This window comes from Protomyctophum parallelum, assembly GCF_964188405.1.
Source record: "Protomyctophum parallelum genome assembly, chromosome: 2".
Taxonomy (NCBI): Eukaryota; Metazoa; Chordata; class Actinopteri; order Myctophiformes; family Myctophidae; genus Protomyctophum; species Protomyctophum parallelum.
In genome coordinates this window covers 35,309,519-35,326,616 of record NC_139699.1, presented here as the reverse complement: position 1 = coordinate 35,326,616, position 17,098 = coordinate 35,309,519, and the positions used below count along the sequence as shown (strand labels likewise).

General features: G+C 42.7%; 1 protein-coding gene across 1 annotated transcript; it reads left to right on the top strand.

Annotated features, from left to right (window-relative positions):
• The first annotated feature begins 5,351 nt into the window (after positions 1 to 5,351).
• Positions 5,352 to 16,689, top strand: dhodh (dihydroorotate dehydrogenase). The gene is made up of 9 exons (XM_083757378.1): positions 5,352 to 5,458; positions 6,007 to 6,219; positions 6,733 to 6,932; positions 8,572 to 8,654; positions 9,390 to 9,577; positions 10,104 to 10,217; positions 13,539 to 13,692; positions 14,010 to 14,169; positions 15,135 to 16,689. The coding sequence occupies exons 1-9, from the start codon at positions 5,441 to 5,443 to the stop codon at positions 15,280 to 15,282; spliced, it is 1,278 nt and encodes a 425-aa protein (XP_083613504.1). The 5' UTR covers positions 5,352 to 5,440; the 3' UTR covers positions 15,283 to 16,689.
• Positions 16,690 to 17,098: the final 409 nt, after the last annotated feature.

Below are 17,098 nucleotides of genomic sequence, written 5' to 3'. Positions count from 1 at the left end.
ACACACACATGAATGACGAACCCTAATGATTTTGGGGAATTTCCTCTACCTTCATCTTCTTTAGGCCAAAATATCCACTTTCTTTCACACAACATCTCACAATCTAATTGTTCCATGCCATGAAATATGCTGAGTGCTTTCATAATAATAATAATAATAATAAAGCTTTATTTAGCACCTTTTAAGAACAAAGTGCTATTAACAGAAAGGAACACAAAACATCAAATAACACAGACATCAAATAGGCACAGAATACAAATTACAATATATCAATAACACAACAGAAGATACAAAATAAAGAAATCACAAGGGTAAGGGGTTAAAAGCAGCTTTGTAAAAGTGAGTCTTTAGGAGCGATTTAAAACGAGACAGACTCTGCAAGTCTGATCTCCAGGGGCAGGGCATTCCAAAGTGACAGTGCTCAGATTGCAATGGCCCGGTCACCTATAGTTTTTTTTGCAACCTGTTTTAGGTAAGAAGTGCCATGCCAGATGATCTCAGCTCGCGAGCTTGCTTGTAAAGGTCAAGTAGGTCTGAAATACCAGACGGAGCAAGGCTGGACCTAGCCTTGCCGGGGAGGCTTCATTGAGGAGCTTAAAATCATTTTTAGCCACGTCTCTGTGAGCATTAAAATATCGATATTGCTGGAAATAAGATTGTTGCAGATTAATTGTTTCACATTGAGTAACCTGAGGCTCCAAAGAGCTAAATTGGCATGGCTGGGGGATGAATGTGTTGCTTTATTACAGGGGAGACGAAATGGAAAGGTGAGATTTTCATGTTGATCCCAGAGAAGTTTGAGATCCTGTGGGGGACAGGTATTTGCTGCTGTCTGCAGGGCTCTGTTGTGATGGGCAGCAGACAGCAGTAGGTGTCGCTAGAGAGGGGGCTAGGGGCAGAGGGGAAGAGGACAGTTCAAAGCAGGGGGCTAGCAGGCAGTAAGTGAAGCGTCCGCCCGGCCGGAGGATGAACCCTGCTTGTGTTAGTGACCCTATATGACCTTTCCTCTACCACCCTTCAGCCAAAATGTCCACAAGTACATTCATGTTGCCTGCTTCCTAAGCATTTGAGTTCACCCAGTAGACCTGACCTTGCATCTACAGTAGAAGCACGCTCAGACCAAAATTTGGCACACTCAAAATCTGTTATTTCCAAATAATTGACATTTTTGAGTGGTGCAACCATGCACTATGAGAGTAGCAGTAGGGGCAAAAGTGGCGCTGTTGTGCCAGAAACAGAGAGAGAGAGATAGTGCTGCACTGTTGCCTGCTAATGAGAGAGAGAGAGAGGGGGGGGGGGGGGAGAGGGGAGTTGCAACACTCAGTTCACACGGGTGTGATGTTTTCATACAGCAACACATTGGTAAGAAAATGTACTTTGTAATTTGTAGTTTTGAATATTCAAGTATTTTAACACCGTAAAACGCAAGTAGCCTACTTACAAAAGTAAGTATACAAATTCGACTGAGCCACATTTGTAATATTTTACCAGGATCAGTTTCTTTCTTTCTTTTGTTCTTTCTCTTAGTTATTCAGGGTAGCCCATTGAGAGCCAGCTCTCTTATTCAAGGACGCTCTACTGGGGTACTTTGTCCACCACTGATTGGATCAACGAATAGGATAAACAGATTGTAATCAATAGAATTGTAATTTGCTGTACACTCACCAGTCCTTGATTGCTGGTACTCCCCCAGAACCCCTTCCCCCAGCCACCAGGTCAAGTCGGTAGTCTTCCTTTCTTGTGTGAACTCCTGGAGGAAACGTTTCACTGGACAGTCCATCAGTTTCAGGAGCTCTCCCCCTCGTTGTCTGCAGGCACTCCGGGCTTGAGGCCAATTCTTGAGTCCATGGGTAAATTCATAGCACAGATCTCTGAAAACATGTCTGAACTGTGGAGCAGAAATATTGTAAATTGCCTCATTCCCGTAATCTGTACAGGGTGCAGAACTTTCTGCCATTGATAGATATCCAAGAGCCATTCCCACAATGAAACATGTTTGATTGAACAAGTTCATGATTATTATAGTGTCTAAAGCAAAAACACATACTGCTGCAGCACTGAGGCTGAGACGGCAACTGCATATTAACCAAGGTAACTTCTGTCTGTCTCAGGCAAATTAGAGTGCTTTCTCAAGAAAAACTGTGCATATGTTTGTACTACATTAGGAAAATCACAGCTGACACTCAAACAAGATGCAAATGAAAAACTTACTTTTCCTAGTTCAGAAGCTAGACATCTTGTCCATGCAGCTCTGCTCTATGCAACCTGTTTTGCTATTTTGCACAAAAGCATAAAATGTGTTGTTTGATATTTATGAACAATTTACCATTTAAGCAATTAGCATATGCTCTTAATCCAGAGCAGAAAATTGACAAAATATTCCAAGAGAATATGAGACATTTTGTCTCATATTCTGTCATGTTTTTTTCCAGCATGTGCCTTTACCACTTCATATACAGTAGCTGTCAGTCATTCATTGTATAGCTGTCAGTTTTTGACAGCTATGATAATCTTCTGCTTTACAACCTTTCTTTCTGTCACAGCCTGGCTTTCCTATGAAAGCCAACCAAGGAACTACAATGTTCCTAGGCATTAAAGTTAAAAGTTGGGCACCATTACTGTAATAACAGTAATTACTGTAATAATAGCAATAAAACCTTGGAAGGAGTTGTGTGTGTGTGTGTGTGTGTGTGTGTGTGTGTGTGTGTGTGTGTGTGTGTGTGTGTGTGTGTGTGTGTGTGTGTGTGTGTGTGTGTGTGTGTGTGTGTGCGTGTGTGTTTACGGATTCAACAGGTGTGATTTGGAAGATGTGAGACGTGAGAGGAGTGAGGCGAGGGAAAGGAACCACCAGGGTGTTTATGGATTCAACAGCTGTGATTTGGAAGATGTGAGACGTGAGAGGAGTGAGGCGAGGGAAAGGAACCGCCAGGGGAGAAAGATGGATACTGCAGTCAAGACCACAACTAACACTAACTTCATATACACAGATTTAACGACAACAACAGCAGAGAAGGCTCCCTTGACTCAAATACACAAGAATATAAGGTCTGGTGAGACGTAGGAGGACCCTAGGCAGTAGGCAGGAAGCAAACCATATAGTCCTATACCTCTCAGTGCCTGCAATCCCCCAAGAACACACAAGGCAGTTGGCTCTGGCGCATAAGAGAAAGGACAATGGGCAGGTCTGTGGGGGTGTGTGTGTGTGTGTGTGTGTGTGTACACGCACACGTGCACGCGTGTGCGTGTATGCTGTACACATCATCATCATCATAATTTTTCGACTGCGGTCGAGATCATGGATTTCACAATGCCACGCCAGACTTCCCGGTCCTTCATTGCCACCCCCAGTTCCTGCTTACTGATGCATGTGTCCCTAGCGATGAAATCAGGGAACGACAGTTTTCTACCTCTGGTCTGCTTTGAGGCAGGACTCCAGAGAAGAAGGAAAGATATAACCTCATTGTCAGCTCTGTAGCAGTGTCCGGCGAACTGTGTTCTTCTGGATATTTGTACTTTTAACATCTTACTAAGCTGGGATGACCAGATCTTATATGCATGTCATTGCAGGCTGACCAGGCCATACCCTTCCTAGTTTGAAAGTCCTTTTGGGAAGAAGATAATAAATAATGAACCCAAATACTTTATAGTCATCAACCTGTTTCAGAGGAGTGTTGTTAAGTGTTTTTATAATGTGGTTATTGTTGGATTTGCATATATTTACGTATTCAGTTTTCGTCTCGTTGAGATAAAGACCAACACATTTGGAGGCCTGCTCAAGAGACTGAAGGTACTGAGCGTATTCCAATGATTGACTGATAAGCGCGATGTCATCAGCGAAGTCAGTGTGGGTTAGGTATTTAGCAGGATGACGAGAGCTTCTCCTAGGGTGTAGTTGGTAGCCTTTATCATTGATAGTATCAATTAACATACGAAGAACATAATCAACAACAATAATAAATAGAAACTGTTCGATCTACCACGTCTAAATCTGTTTTGATTGTTTCGGAGTAGAGGCTCAACAAGGGGGATAAGACGATTAAGGATGAGTTTGTTGTAAAGTTTTGCAGCAATTGGCATTAAGGAAATTCCTCTATAATTATTGGCTAATGAGAGGTCTCCTTTCTTGGGTGTTGGGATGATCTGGTTTTTATGCCATATAGTCGGTAGTACACCTATGACATATCATGCCTGTGTAGTGCATGGACATGTGTGCCATGGTGTATTTGTGCCTGTGATTGCCTCTTCTCCCCTCCATCTGTGTTCATCAAGGGTTTCCATGGAATCCATGTAGCTCAGCTGTGGACTGTAATGACAGTATAGCTTATAGTTTAGTCAAGTGGCTGTAGATGAAGGGTTCCCATATACATGTCAGACTGGCCCTGGCCTCTTTCTCTCTTACCATCGACAGTCAAGCAAATCAGGAAATCAATAGAGAAAGTAAAAAAGGGAACAACATGTACAGTATATATGGGGGAAAAGGGGGATTGGGGGTTCTCAGATTTTTATTCCGGGGGCCAGTTTCAAATTGCAGCCGTCCATAGGTGCTCTTTGAGAGCGGTTTTAAAGGAGTCAAGGGATCCACATATCTTAATGGCTGTTGGTAGGGCGTTTTTTGATTTTCTTTTTACCTCTGACCGCACTGGATGACCCGCGCCTTTTTATTTTACACCTCTGCTGCTTAGCGGAGAGTCTGGTGTTGTAGAGGAGGACAGGAGGTCTCTCCGAACACGTGCATATGTCAGACCAGTTGAAACATAGTACAGTTTTTTGTCCAGTGCCCACTATAGTCTGGAAATGGCAAATGGCACACATTTGACCTCTGACCGCACTGGATGGTCCGCCACTTTTTATTTTATTTGACACCTCTCACGCTTAATGGAGAGTTTGGTGTTGTAGACTGTAGAGGAGGTCTCCTTGAACGTGTGCGTATGTCAGACCAGTTGAAACAGAAGTTCTAGAACCAATTTTTGTCCAGCGTCCAATTTGTAAATGCCATGCACTCCAGTGGACAGCATAATTTAGGTTTTAGTTTTTATTAGTTTCAATTAGTTTTACTGTTTATTTATGTTTTTAATACAAAGAAACATAAGCATCGTTTAAATCATGCTTCATTTATAGTTTTAATTTGAAAATGAACAGTTTTTCAATGGATTCATGTTTACTCTTAGCCTGGCAACAGCCCCTGAATCGCTAGCCACATTAAAAATGTATGGAGTGAAACGAAATGAAAATGCAGGCTGAGTGTCAGGCTAGTTTACTCTAGTCTAGAGACTAGAGTAAAGTCTAGAGGAAAAACTGTTCACGTGTACTCTTATTTTGAAGAGTTCGCCCACCGGAAGTTTTGCTGGCTAGACACCGCTCGCCTTGCGGTTGTGTAAACGTTTCCAATGCATAGCGTTGTGTTCCAATGTCCTTTCTAGTAAGGTGACAAACCTTCCCCATGGCGGGACGACTTAAGGTAATTTTACTGTACTGTACAGTATCATATACGAGATGATCAGCTCTGTTAAATCGTGAATGACACTTATGACAGTATGCTCACCTTATTCAGTAGTTGAAGTTTGCTAGCAACACCACCAGGCTATCCGTATCCTATCTTAACCACCTTTTACGACTTAACCAGCATCCATAATATTCATTTCTGTCTGGGGAACATTTGCCAAAAGTAGCAGATCTACAAGCTCACAAGGTAGCTAAGTTTCGTGAAGATATTTGAACCGGTCCATATACATAGCCAACTTTGATCCAGTTTTTAAGTCAAGACAGTAATAATATACACATGTTCAATGAAAGAGACCATGTGGAGTGGGGACTGGGGAGACAGCCATGGTAGAATTGAATTTATGAAAGAACTCTTTTCAGTCTTGATCCAAGGCTGTCTGGTTTAAAGAGAGATGATGTATACACAATTTTGCACATTCTGGATTTGTTTAACTTTTCCCTTTGGCACTGTAAACTTTGTTATCATTGCTTTTTTTGAGGACATCTTCATCTTCTTCATTGTAGAAGCAACTAAAGGATGCGGTGAAGATCATTGGCTCCGGTGGCCTCATGTTGGCTTCCTACCTCACTGTGGTTGGAGATGAGCGTTTCTATGCCAACCAACTCATTCCCTGTCTGCAGAGGATTGTGGGTGCAGAGACGGCCCACGTGGTGGCGGTGAAGATGATTGGTTTCGGCATGGTACCTCTAAACCGTTACCAGGACCCTGCTTCTCTGGTGAGTGTGAAGGGCATCTCTATTGTATCATAGACGGTTTACTGTACCAATTATTACCATCAGTGGTTCTCAAACCAACTTACAGTATATGTTTTTGGCTGCGGACCCCCATCAGACAATATGTTGTGCCAGCAGGGACCCCCATACAAGATTTGTGTTCTAAATGTGTTTCATACCACATTTTTCTAATTTTTTCAAGATCTTTTTGAAAATATATCTACAGATCTATAAGCTTACAATGCTTTGTGAGCTTGTAGTTTGTTAGCTGGAAAGTGGGGATCCCCGGACGCAACTTTAAGAACGCTCTATTTTTTTTTTTTTTACAAATGTATACGCCAAAAATGGCATATCCACAAGTTGTGCTACAAGCTTACAACTTGTAGCTCTGCTGTTTCCGGCGATTGACACAATCGTACAATGTCTAAAATAGGGGTTTGCCTCGCTCATATGTTGCTTACTTAACACATTAGTGAATATTGGACATTGTATGACTTATTGTTGTTGTGTCAACAGGAAATGAATGTCCTGGGACGGAGGTTCAAGAACCCTATTGGCATTGCAGCAGGCTTTGACAAGCATGGAGAGGCTATAGATGGACTGTACAAAGTGGGTTTTGGCTTTGTTGAGGTAGGGACCATCACCCCCAAACCTCAGCAAGGGAACCCCAAACCACGCGTGTTCCGTTTGACAGCCGACCAAGCAGTCATTAATAGGTGAGCCTTGAGGAAGCTGTGTAGGGATAATCTGTCTCTGTCTGTCTATCTATCTATCCTATAGCCCCCCTGCTTCTCACTTGATTCATCTAAGTCATTGCATGCTGGCCTCAGTACTGTATTTTATGCTAAAGACTAGTTTTTAACATTAAATTTTTTTTAAACTTTATTTTACCATGTTCAAAGAGAATATGCATTGCTGACTACATGCTGCATCTCTGATGCCCTTCGGAATTTAAATATCTGGTAAAAGGCCTGAGGATATGGCTTCCTATTACCACTTTTTACTTACTTTATACAAGTTAAAATGCAAATGAATTGCCGCCAGGCGTTTACAAGCCTTTCATGTTTTGCTTAATTTCTGTACTGTGGAAGTCTACAGACATGCTCATACATATGAATCGGTTGCTATACCAAAATAGTGAAAAATAAATGATAACGTACATTTAATGCTATACCAAGAAGTGTAATTTGGAATCGTTTTTGCAATAATCTGTCGTCTGGTGGTTGGTTGTATAACAAGGCAATAAAAATAAAAATATACTGTAACACGTAACAGTGTATTCATAGTGTTTAGTAGTGCGCGTACAAAGATCGGTGCAGTTATAGGTGAAAACATGAATTGGCCTGTTATAGCGCCACCATGAGGCTGATTTGAAAGTTGTAAAGGGCAGTCCATACTGTCTCCGACCACTGAACTTTTCGTCGGAAAGCAATCTTAGTCAATCGAGATGGAATATGGGAAAGCAGACAGATTTGTGTTGATCGTATGACTCTGGAGATGGTGTATACCGAATTGTGTGATGTATGGATAAAATGCGTATGAGTAATCTACAGAACTGTGTTTTTGCAAAATCGGCCTCATGGTGGCACTAACCGGCAGATGTGGTTTTTCCTTTGCCTGTAGGGAGTGCGCCTACAAAGTTGTACACAGATCGGTGCAGTTTTAGGTAAGAACATGAATTGGCTTGTTATAGCCCCACCATGAGGCTGATTAGATTTTTTTAAGTGCCAATTCTTCCTCTGCCTAGTGGGAATGTGTGTGCATAATCTTAGCCAATGGGGATGGAATATGGGGAAGCAGACAGGTCTGTGTTGATCACATGACTATAGTATAGAGAGAGTGTATACCGATTTGCGTGATGTATGCATAAAATGTGTATGAGAAATATAAAAATCACACCCGTGTGAAGTGAGGGGCGCTTTACCAACCATTATCGTCTTACATCATTGCGATATCGTAACAAAACATCATGCCGATCCATTGTCCATTGTCAATGGACAGAGTGGCGTTTTTAATGTTTGTCTAGGAAAGACAAACATTAAACCTGTTTATAGGATGTTATCATTATGTTACCTTATTATCCTGCATGTTTTTTTCCTGGAATTATTCTGTTAGTTAAAAGTATGAATTTTAGCAACAAATTAACATGTAATGCCATCAGTCCATAAATGCATTTCTGTGTATAGGGAGAATAAGTGTGTGTGTGTGTGTGTGTGTGTGTGTGTGTGTGTGTGTGTGTGTGTGTGTGTGTGTGTGTGTGTGTGTGTGTGTGTGTGTGTGTGTGTGTGTGTGTGTGTGTGTGTGTGTGTGTGTGTGTGTGTGTGTGTGCGTGTGCGTGTGCGTGCGCGCGTGCAGGTATGGCTTCAACAGCTGTGGCTTGGAAGATGTGCAGGTGAGGCTGAAGGCTAGGGAAGCAGCCCAGCAGGAGCTGAGCAAAGGTAGAAACATACAGTATCTTGGCTTTCTGTAGAGAGTAAAGGCCTATTCATACTCCAGTTTTAGGTGATAAGGTGACCACCCAAACAGTGGTTAGTAAAAACGGAGAGATGCGGTTAGTTGCTTACCACCGTGGTGTGACATCATGTTGTAGTTTTCGGTGGTCACCTATAACCTAAAACTGCAGTATGAATAGGCCTTTAGAGTCTGAAGGCTTTATACTATAGTACTAGTTGTGACAGTGTCAGAAGTAAACATAATTCGCAAGACATGGCCAAAGTACTTTTGGAGGTCCCCAGCCCTAAAGGTGAGAACCCCTGTGTTATAGCACCACCAGGAAGCTGATTTTGCAACAACAAAAATTACACAGGCAAGATATATTTAACCATGTCTAAACAAGTACCCAAATTGTGAAACTGCATCTTTAAAGAATTACTATTCTACTAGTGTGCTTTGTTTTCCCAAAGAAAATGTGGATACATGGGCAATACTTATTTTATTCTGTTCTTCTCTAGTCTGATGATCTTGACCTGCCCTTGTTTCATTTTTATTTGCTATTTACAGTATACTGCCCAATTAGCACATGTACTTACTCTGCCCCAATGAGTCATTGTGTGTGTGTGTGTGTGTGTGTGTGTGTGTGTGTGTGTGTGTGTGTGTGTGTGTGTGTGTGTGTGTGTGTGTGTCTGTGTGTCTGTCTGTGTGTCTGTCTGTGTCTGTGTGTGTCTCTCTTCTAGCTGGACTTCCCCTGGGCATCAACCTGGGGAAAAACAAGTTGTCTCAGGATGCGGGGGCAGATTACCTGGAAGGAGTGAAAGTGCTAGGCCCTCTAGCCGACTACTTGGTTGTAAACGTGAGCAGTCCTAATACCCCAGGTCTCAGGAATCTACAGGGAAAGGCTGAGCTCCATCAGCTCCTGCATAAGGTAGGTCTCTTCCTCCATGTCCGTGTCCATAGTAGGCGACCATAATAATGTGAATCATGAGGAGACGGACAGACTGGGGGAGTTGAGTTGTTCTCAATGCGTGAATAACTTGAGTCGAGTCCTCACAATTACCTTGTTTAGAAGCCTAGGCTGTTTGGCTACCCGAAGCAATTGGCTAATTGAGCCACCGATCGGCTTCAGAGCGGCACGTAATTAACAAATTAGCAAATAAATCAATATACTTTTAGTGAGGCATGGTGTCGACGACCCCCAGTCGGGATCCCCGACATAAAGCACAGAAGAAATTGCTCACTATGGGCTATTGGATTAGGTATTCATGGCAGTTGTTTGGACATTGGTCATTGGACAATGTGAAAATATTGTGGAATATTCAATTCTTAAATAGACATTTCTTTTGCCATTTTAGCTGACTCAGTTGTACTCCGTGTTCAGTACAGATCATCTCCATCTATGTTTATTGTTGCTACCGCTCCATTTAACACAAACTCCAATACATTTTCCTCAGGTGCTGAAAGAGCGTGATGCATTGCCAGGAAATAATAAACCCCCTGTCTTGGTGAAGATTGCCCCTGACCTCACTTCCCAGGACAAACAAGACATTGCTGATGTTATCACTGAGGTCAGCATGCATTAATGGTTGTTGATTTCTAGATCTAATACCACATTTGCAATGCATGACTGAATTACAAGATTTTGTCTTCAAATGTATTTTTTAAATGTATATTTCTTCAAATGTCTTTCTTATATCTTGGCATAAAACAACTATAATTCGCCAACCTGCTTTCATATACAACATTATTTTCAATCCTCATCACAGCAGTGTTTTACCCCAGCCTCTCGGCCTCAAGCATTACTCAGTGTGCGGACCCTATTTTTTGTTCTATTGTTTCTACATCGACCCGGTAAGTAAGTAAGTAGCCTTGCCGAGCGAGCCATGAGGCCCATAGGGCAGGAGCCTATCTCCTGTTTCTGTAGCGTGAGGCAGCTTGATGTACAAGTACACTCCCTGGACATGACGCTAGTATATCGCAGGGACTTACCCCCAATCCAACCCTTGATGCTGAGTGTCAAGCAGGGAGGCACTGGGTCCCATTTTTACAGTCTTTGGTATGACCCGGCCGGGGATTGAACCCTGACATCCCAGTCTCAGGGCGGACACTCTAACCACAAGGGCACTGTACCTGACTTTAAATGAGTGTGTGTGTGTGTGCTTTATTGTACCTTTCTCTACTTTTCTTTACCTTCAGTATTCTTCTCTGCTGCTTCATTTAATTGACTCTGCAGTTAGAAATCCTGAAGCGGGACTTGTGTGTTCATTGAGGCTAGACAGAGATGAGAGTTAACAGTTTAATGGTCCATGACGTAAATCACCGTCAAGTTCAAGTGCACACACAAACACACGCACATATTAACTGTATATATGATGATTTTGTGTGTGCCAGGAGGCTACAGTACAGTACAGTAGAGGGACCGGCACACAGAACTCTGTCATTTCTCAGCCGTTTCGGACACGGGGCGGCATTTCGGAACCGGCCCGGCACCCTGGGCGCGTTCCTGCCCCCCCCCCGGGAACCCCCACACAGAGTTGCACCACTCACTTCACAAATGTGTGTTTTTTTTATTTTACTGTACCGAAACCGAACCGAAACCGTGGCCCCCATACCGAGGTTCGAACCGAACCGTGGTCTAACTGAACCGTTGCACCCCTAACAGACACCAGGCGGACGGACGGACGGCCTGCCTGCCTGCCTATCAAATAATTAATAATGTATTATTTCAATACGGCCATTTTTTTAAATAGCCGTTTTTTTTAATCTCCTCTCCTCACCTGGGCCGCTCAGGTATAGGAGGTTAGACATACGGGAGGGGAGGTGCGTGCGTGCGGGGGTAAATGTCAAGTCACGTGACCACTGGCTGTGCTACGAATATGAATTATTATTATTATAGCTAACTTAATAGTTCCTGCTGTAAATCACGTTTTGATATCGGTTATCTTCCATGTTTTTTTTCTGCTCTCGTTGCAAAAGATAAGTCCAGTGGAACACTTCTTTTAACTAACGTATGGCTTCCTTGGTGTAGCGGTCTATGCTCTCGCCTCTCAATGTATTTTTGCATGTGGAAGCTAGTTCGAACCACGCTCGCGCGAGGCAACATTTTATTATATTTTAAAAAAGCAGACAGGCAGGCAGACAGACAGACAGACAGACCCGTCTGTCTGTCTGTCTGTCTGCCTGTCTGTCTGCCTGCCTGCCTGTCTGCTTTTTAAAAATATAATAAAATGTTGCCTGCCGCGAGCGAACTAGCTTCCACATGCAAAAATACATTGAGAGGAGAGAGCATAGACCGCTACACCAAGGAAGACATACGTTACTTAAAAGAAGTGTTCCACTGGACTTATCTTTTGCAACGAGAGCAGAAAAAAATATATATATGAAGAAAGACCTAATCACGGACCGGCCGACGCACATGACGGACCGGCCGACGTGAACACAGACCGGCCGACGTAAAGACGGACCGGCCGACGCACATACGGACCGGCCGACGTGAACACAGACAGGCCGACGTAAATACGGAGCGGCCGACGTAAATACTGACCAGCCGATGTAAAAACTGACCGGCCGACGTAAACACTGACCGGCCGACGCACATACGGACCGGCCAACCCATCGCACCGGCCGGCCGACGTGAAATACGTCGGCCGCTAAAATTGCATTCGGACCGACCGGCCGACCTATAAAAAGACCGGCCGACGGTGCGTAACGACCGACAGTCGGTCGCAAGAAATGGATTCTGCCCTCACTCCATATATGGCCGAACTCATACATCAATACAACCCCACCAGAGCTCTGAGGTCTGTGGACCAGTCAATGCTGACCGTGCCAACATCACGAACCCTCAGAACAAGAAGTGACCGCGCTTTTGGGGTGGCAGGCCCTAAGCTCTGGAACAACCTCCCCCCCCCCCCATATTAGAGCTGCTCAATCAATTAACACCTTCTCAAAATGCACCTTTTTACCCTGGCTTTTAATGTGAACTGATTTTAACCTTTTTAGGTTATTGTTTATTGTTGTCTTTTGTTGTGAAGCACTTTGGTCAACTTCGGTTGTTTTATACGTGCTATATAAATAAAGATTGATTGATTCATGATGATTTTAGCCGACGAGATCGGAAATCTTAAAACGTTAATAACTCTTGATCTAAATCATTCCGTCCAATTCTAAGAAAAGATTGTGTTAGACGGCCCACCGCGGTCCCGTCGCTAGTCACGGTAGAATTAATCATACCTCCTGTTGTCGATCGCCTCTTTGGCTACATCAAGGTACTTCAGCCACATCCGGGATATCATCCGGTCCGTCGCTAAATGTGCTCTGCTGCTATAAATCGCTGGGCGCTCTGATTTAATGGATTAAATTATAACCCGGGCCCTCAAGGTGTTAATGGAATCGATGAAATAGACTCCTCAACTCAGTGCAAATGAAAAAAAGCAAACATTTGAAGAGCACTCTTTCTGTTTACCACCACTGCATGACGTCTCATATCCTCCCACGCTCGCCACTTCTCACACCTGCAGTTAATTAGCCGGTCAAGTGTCAACTAATTTGTGTTTTGGCCATGTACTGGAGAACTACTGTAGCTGGTTCATATTCAGTGCAGTAGTGGTTCTCAAAGTGGTGTCCGGGGACAGTTTAACCATTTGAACCCTGCTGTACATATCGGCTATTTGAAAATAGCTGATCTACAAGCTCACAATGCATTGTAATGCATGTGAGCTTGTAGATCTGCTATCTATTTTCCAAAAATAACCCACACAAATCTTGTATGGGGTCTCTGGCACAAAATATTTTCAGATTGATGTCAATACAAAAGTTTGAGAAATACAGTATCTATTCCTACTTATTTTTTCTCTCCGTTATCTCTGATATCTGTTTGTGTTTCGAAGCTGGGAGTGGACGGTCTTATGGTCTCTAATACCACAGTGTCCAGACCAGAGACACTGCAGGACCCTCATGGGTCTGAGGCGGGTGGGCTGAGCGGTCAACCGCTGAAGGAGATCTCCACACATGCCATCAGTGAAATGTACAGCCTCACTAAAGGTACACACCTAATTTACTTGCTCAAATGTGTTTGACTTCATTTACTGTATTGATTATGTGAATAAAAGCACAAGATAACATTGCTACCAGTAATAATGGTGTTTGTCAATGGACCCTATACTCAAGGCTACTTTATTGTTACATCTTGTGTACAAGTACATAAAAATAGTGCCAAGAAAAAGAATCGATTATCAGTGTATGTACACGTTCATATGAGCTTGGTTATATGCACCAACTTATCCCTTGTGTGGTTCTAGGTAGTGTACCAATTGTCTGTGTGGTTCTAGGTAGTGTACCAATCGTCTGTGTGGTTCTAGGTAGTGTACCAATCGTCGGAATTGGCGGTGTGGCCAGTGGGCAGGATGCCATGGACAAGATCCGCGCTGGCGCATCATTGGTTCAGCTTTATACAGCATTCACCTATCAGGGACCACCCATCGTGCGGCGGATAAAGCGGGAGTTGGGACAGCTTCTCAAGTGAGTGTTTACGTTACTGGTACCGTCTTTCCTACCGCTTTCTGTGCCCCTGACGTGTTTTCCACTGGAGGGTGCTGTTCGCTAACCTATGGCTCAGCCATGGTTTCATCCTTGGGAACACTTCTGAACACTGTAGATCGCGTGACCGAAAACAAATATGCTCACGCACGCACATAGAAGCCAATCGAAAACGCCACTATATGCAATCCAATCCATGCAATGTGCATCACAGCTTGTATCGTTCGGATTCACACGTATGGAGTATGGACCATGATTATTTTCCGATTCCAGGACATCCGTGCGAGTCATTTGAGAGCACCCATGCACGGAATGGAGCGATGCAAAATATTCTGTGATTTTTCAAAGGAAGGTAAAAAACGCTATAAATCAGTTCGATCCCAGGCTCCCCCAGAGTTTATCTCGAAGTGTCCTTGAGCAAGACTCTGAACCCCTAATTCTTCCTGATTGTGCTGGTTGGTGCCTGCCTTGTGTGGTTTCCTCTGCCATCGGTGTATAGGTAATGCACAGTGTATAGGTATCTATGTAAAGCGTGTTGGATAAAAGCGCTATAAATGCACCATTTACCTGTCAGAGAGGGGAGTGTGTGTAGTGTGTACACATGCAGAAGGTTCAGGCCTGTTACACATCACTAAGTGAGTGATGTGTAACATAGGTGACACTAACACAGCTTCCTTTTGACATCTTAAATCCTCTAGACTTGGTAAACTGAACCTGAGTTGGCTCTGTATTAGGACCGCTTTTTCCTATGTACACCAACTCCTTTTCTTTGCCAAAATAGTGTGTACAAGTGCAGACCTGCTAATTTTGGCTAATGTTCCCCCCACAAATTATGGATTATCGGGTCACTTAGTTCAACAACCAAAATGTTTTTTACATCATTGCAGCGTATTTATATTCTTCTTTAATATGATGGTTATTCCCTAATATCAACCATCTTTTCACAGGGATCAGGGTTTCAGCAGTGTATCACAGGCAGTAGGCGCTGACCACAGGACTACACATGAACACAGTCCACGTAGAGACAAGGAAAATGTGAACACAGACATTGGGATCACTACAGAACCAGTCGGTCTGCCTGCCAGCACTAATTAGACTGGATGACCCTTAAATTACGCTGCCAATTACTGTGTGCTGCCAAGAGACCCCTTCACTTTTGTGGGTTGGTTGTGTGTGTGTTTCGTTTCTACTCCCTCCTGTTGTGACAGACTGACTGTGTGACTGAGTTGTCCTAGTGTAGTCTTCTTTGTCCTGTCTGTTTCAAAGATGTGTTCTCAGCTCACTTTAGTTGAAAGCATTCTTTTAGAATCCAAAAGGGAAGAGTTCAGAGGTCAAGGAAGGAACCTGTGAATGGGATACAGTTGAATACAAAAATAACAAAACGTCCTGCCTTAACTAAACAGTAGGATACTTTGGTAAAAGTTTGAGTTCATCATCATGATAAGGTAGCTACACGACCCAAAGCGATATTATTGCTTTGTTGCACAGTTGATTAGAAATAGATTATTTCTAATCAACTGTATATAATAGAATGATGATGATGATAATAATACTCTACTAAAGTAACCTATTGCTTTAAAGCCTTTTCTGGTCATGTTTTATGACACTTGTGCACTTGTTGTGTAATGTTGATTACTTGCTGTATTTGACTTGGAATGTATGGATCGTTATTGTGAAGCTGCCCTGTGGTTGCAGCTTTTATTTCAGATGTTTACTTATTAATTAATATTAATAATTAATATTCAGTATGATACTGTAGCAAATGTTATACAATTGCTCAACTCCATCCAAAGCATCACAAACAAATGTATAAAGGCGATTTATGTGTAAAGGAAATACTTATTTCATGATTGCTGGAAAGATGTACCAGATTTAATACTGTAAAACTTTCAAACCATTTGTAATAATTGGAACAGTTTTTGTGTTCATTCGTTGGTGACATTTAGTATTAATAATAGAGGTTGCCCATTGTGATAAAATAATAATAAATTCTAATGATGTGAATCTCGGGATCCAAAAGCCTGGTCCAAGTCCCATTAATTCCATTATAAAATGAACGTTACATATTTAAAAAAAAAAAAGAAAGTAAAATGGAGGTACTTCTTGGCTCTGTACAAAGAGCATTTTAGGGGTGCTGATTTGTTCAGCGGTTTGCAAGATTAGATCTTTACGAACACACACAAGGACATGATCCTGCTGTAGACGGGCACAGCTAGCCTCCTGTAGTGAAACTCAGAAGAAAAAAAGGTTTCGCCCTATTGACTACCATTACAATATCTAATTATATTAAATACATTAAACTTCTTAGAGTTTGTTAGCCTTCAGAACTCTGTCGAGTGCCTACTTGCGCGTTGCGCGCAATTACTGTCGACCACTACGAACTTTCAAATCTCAGCCTCTCTGTAAAACATTGAATGTAGTGGGATGGCCTCGGGGTACCGGGTGGCATAATCGACAATCACCAGTATATACTTGTGCCCTCGCGCATTGATGGCCATTGACGGCCAGTTATAACCCACTTTCGATGGTGACGTAATAAAGGTAGGTTTCACATTACATACATGTATACATACAGTACAGACATTACCTTTAATCCACCCGACACTAAAACCTATCTTTATTACGTCACCATCGAAAGCCAGTTATACCCCGGCATTGATACATATCTTCATTACGTCACACTCAAAATAAGTATTATATACCATGAGCAAATTGAGCATACACATAAAAAAGCCGGCAAAATGCCTTGAGTTGAAACACTGGGTACAGACTGGAATCTGGATCCATGTAGAGAGAATGGCAAAATATTTGAATAGTCAAATGTTGTACAAAAAACACATTTTTGCGTGAGATTTGGTGAATGTCGTGCTCTCAAAGTCAACGATGGCTGCAAAATAGGCCATGAGAGTCT

Coding starts and splice junctions, on each gene's coding strand:
- dhodh (XM_083757378.1), top strand. Junction 6,933..8,571: donor GACCAAGCAGTCATTAATAG/GTGAGCCTTGAG, acceptor GCGCGCGTGCAG/GTATGGCTTCAACAGCTGTG. Junction 8,655..9,389: donor CCAGCAGGAGCTGAGCAAAG/GTAGAAACATAC, acceptor TCTCTCTTCTAG/CTGGACTTCCCCTGGGCATC.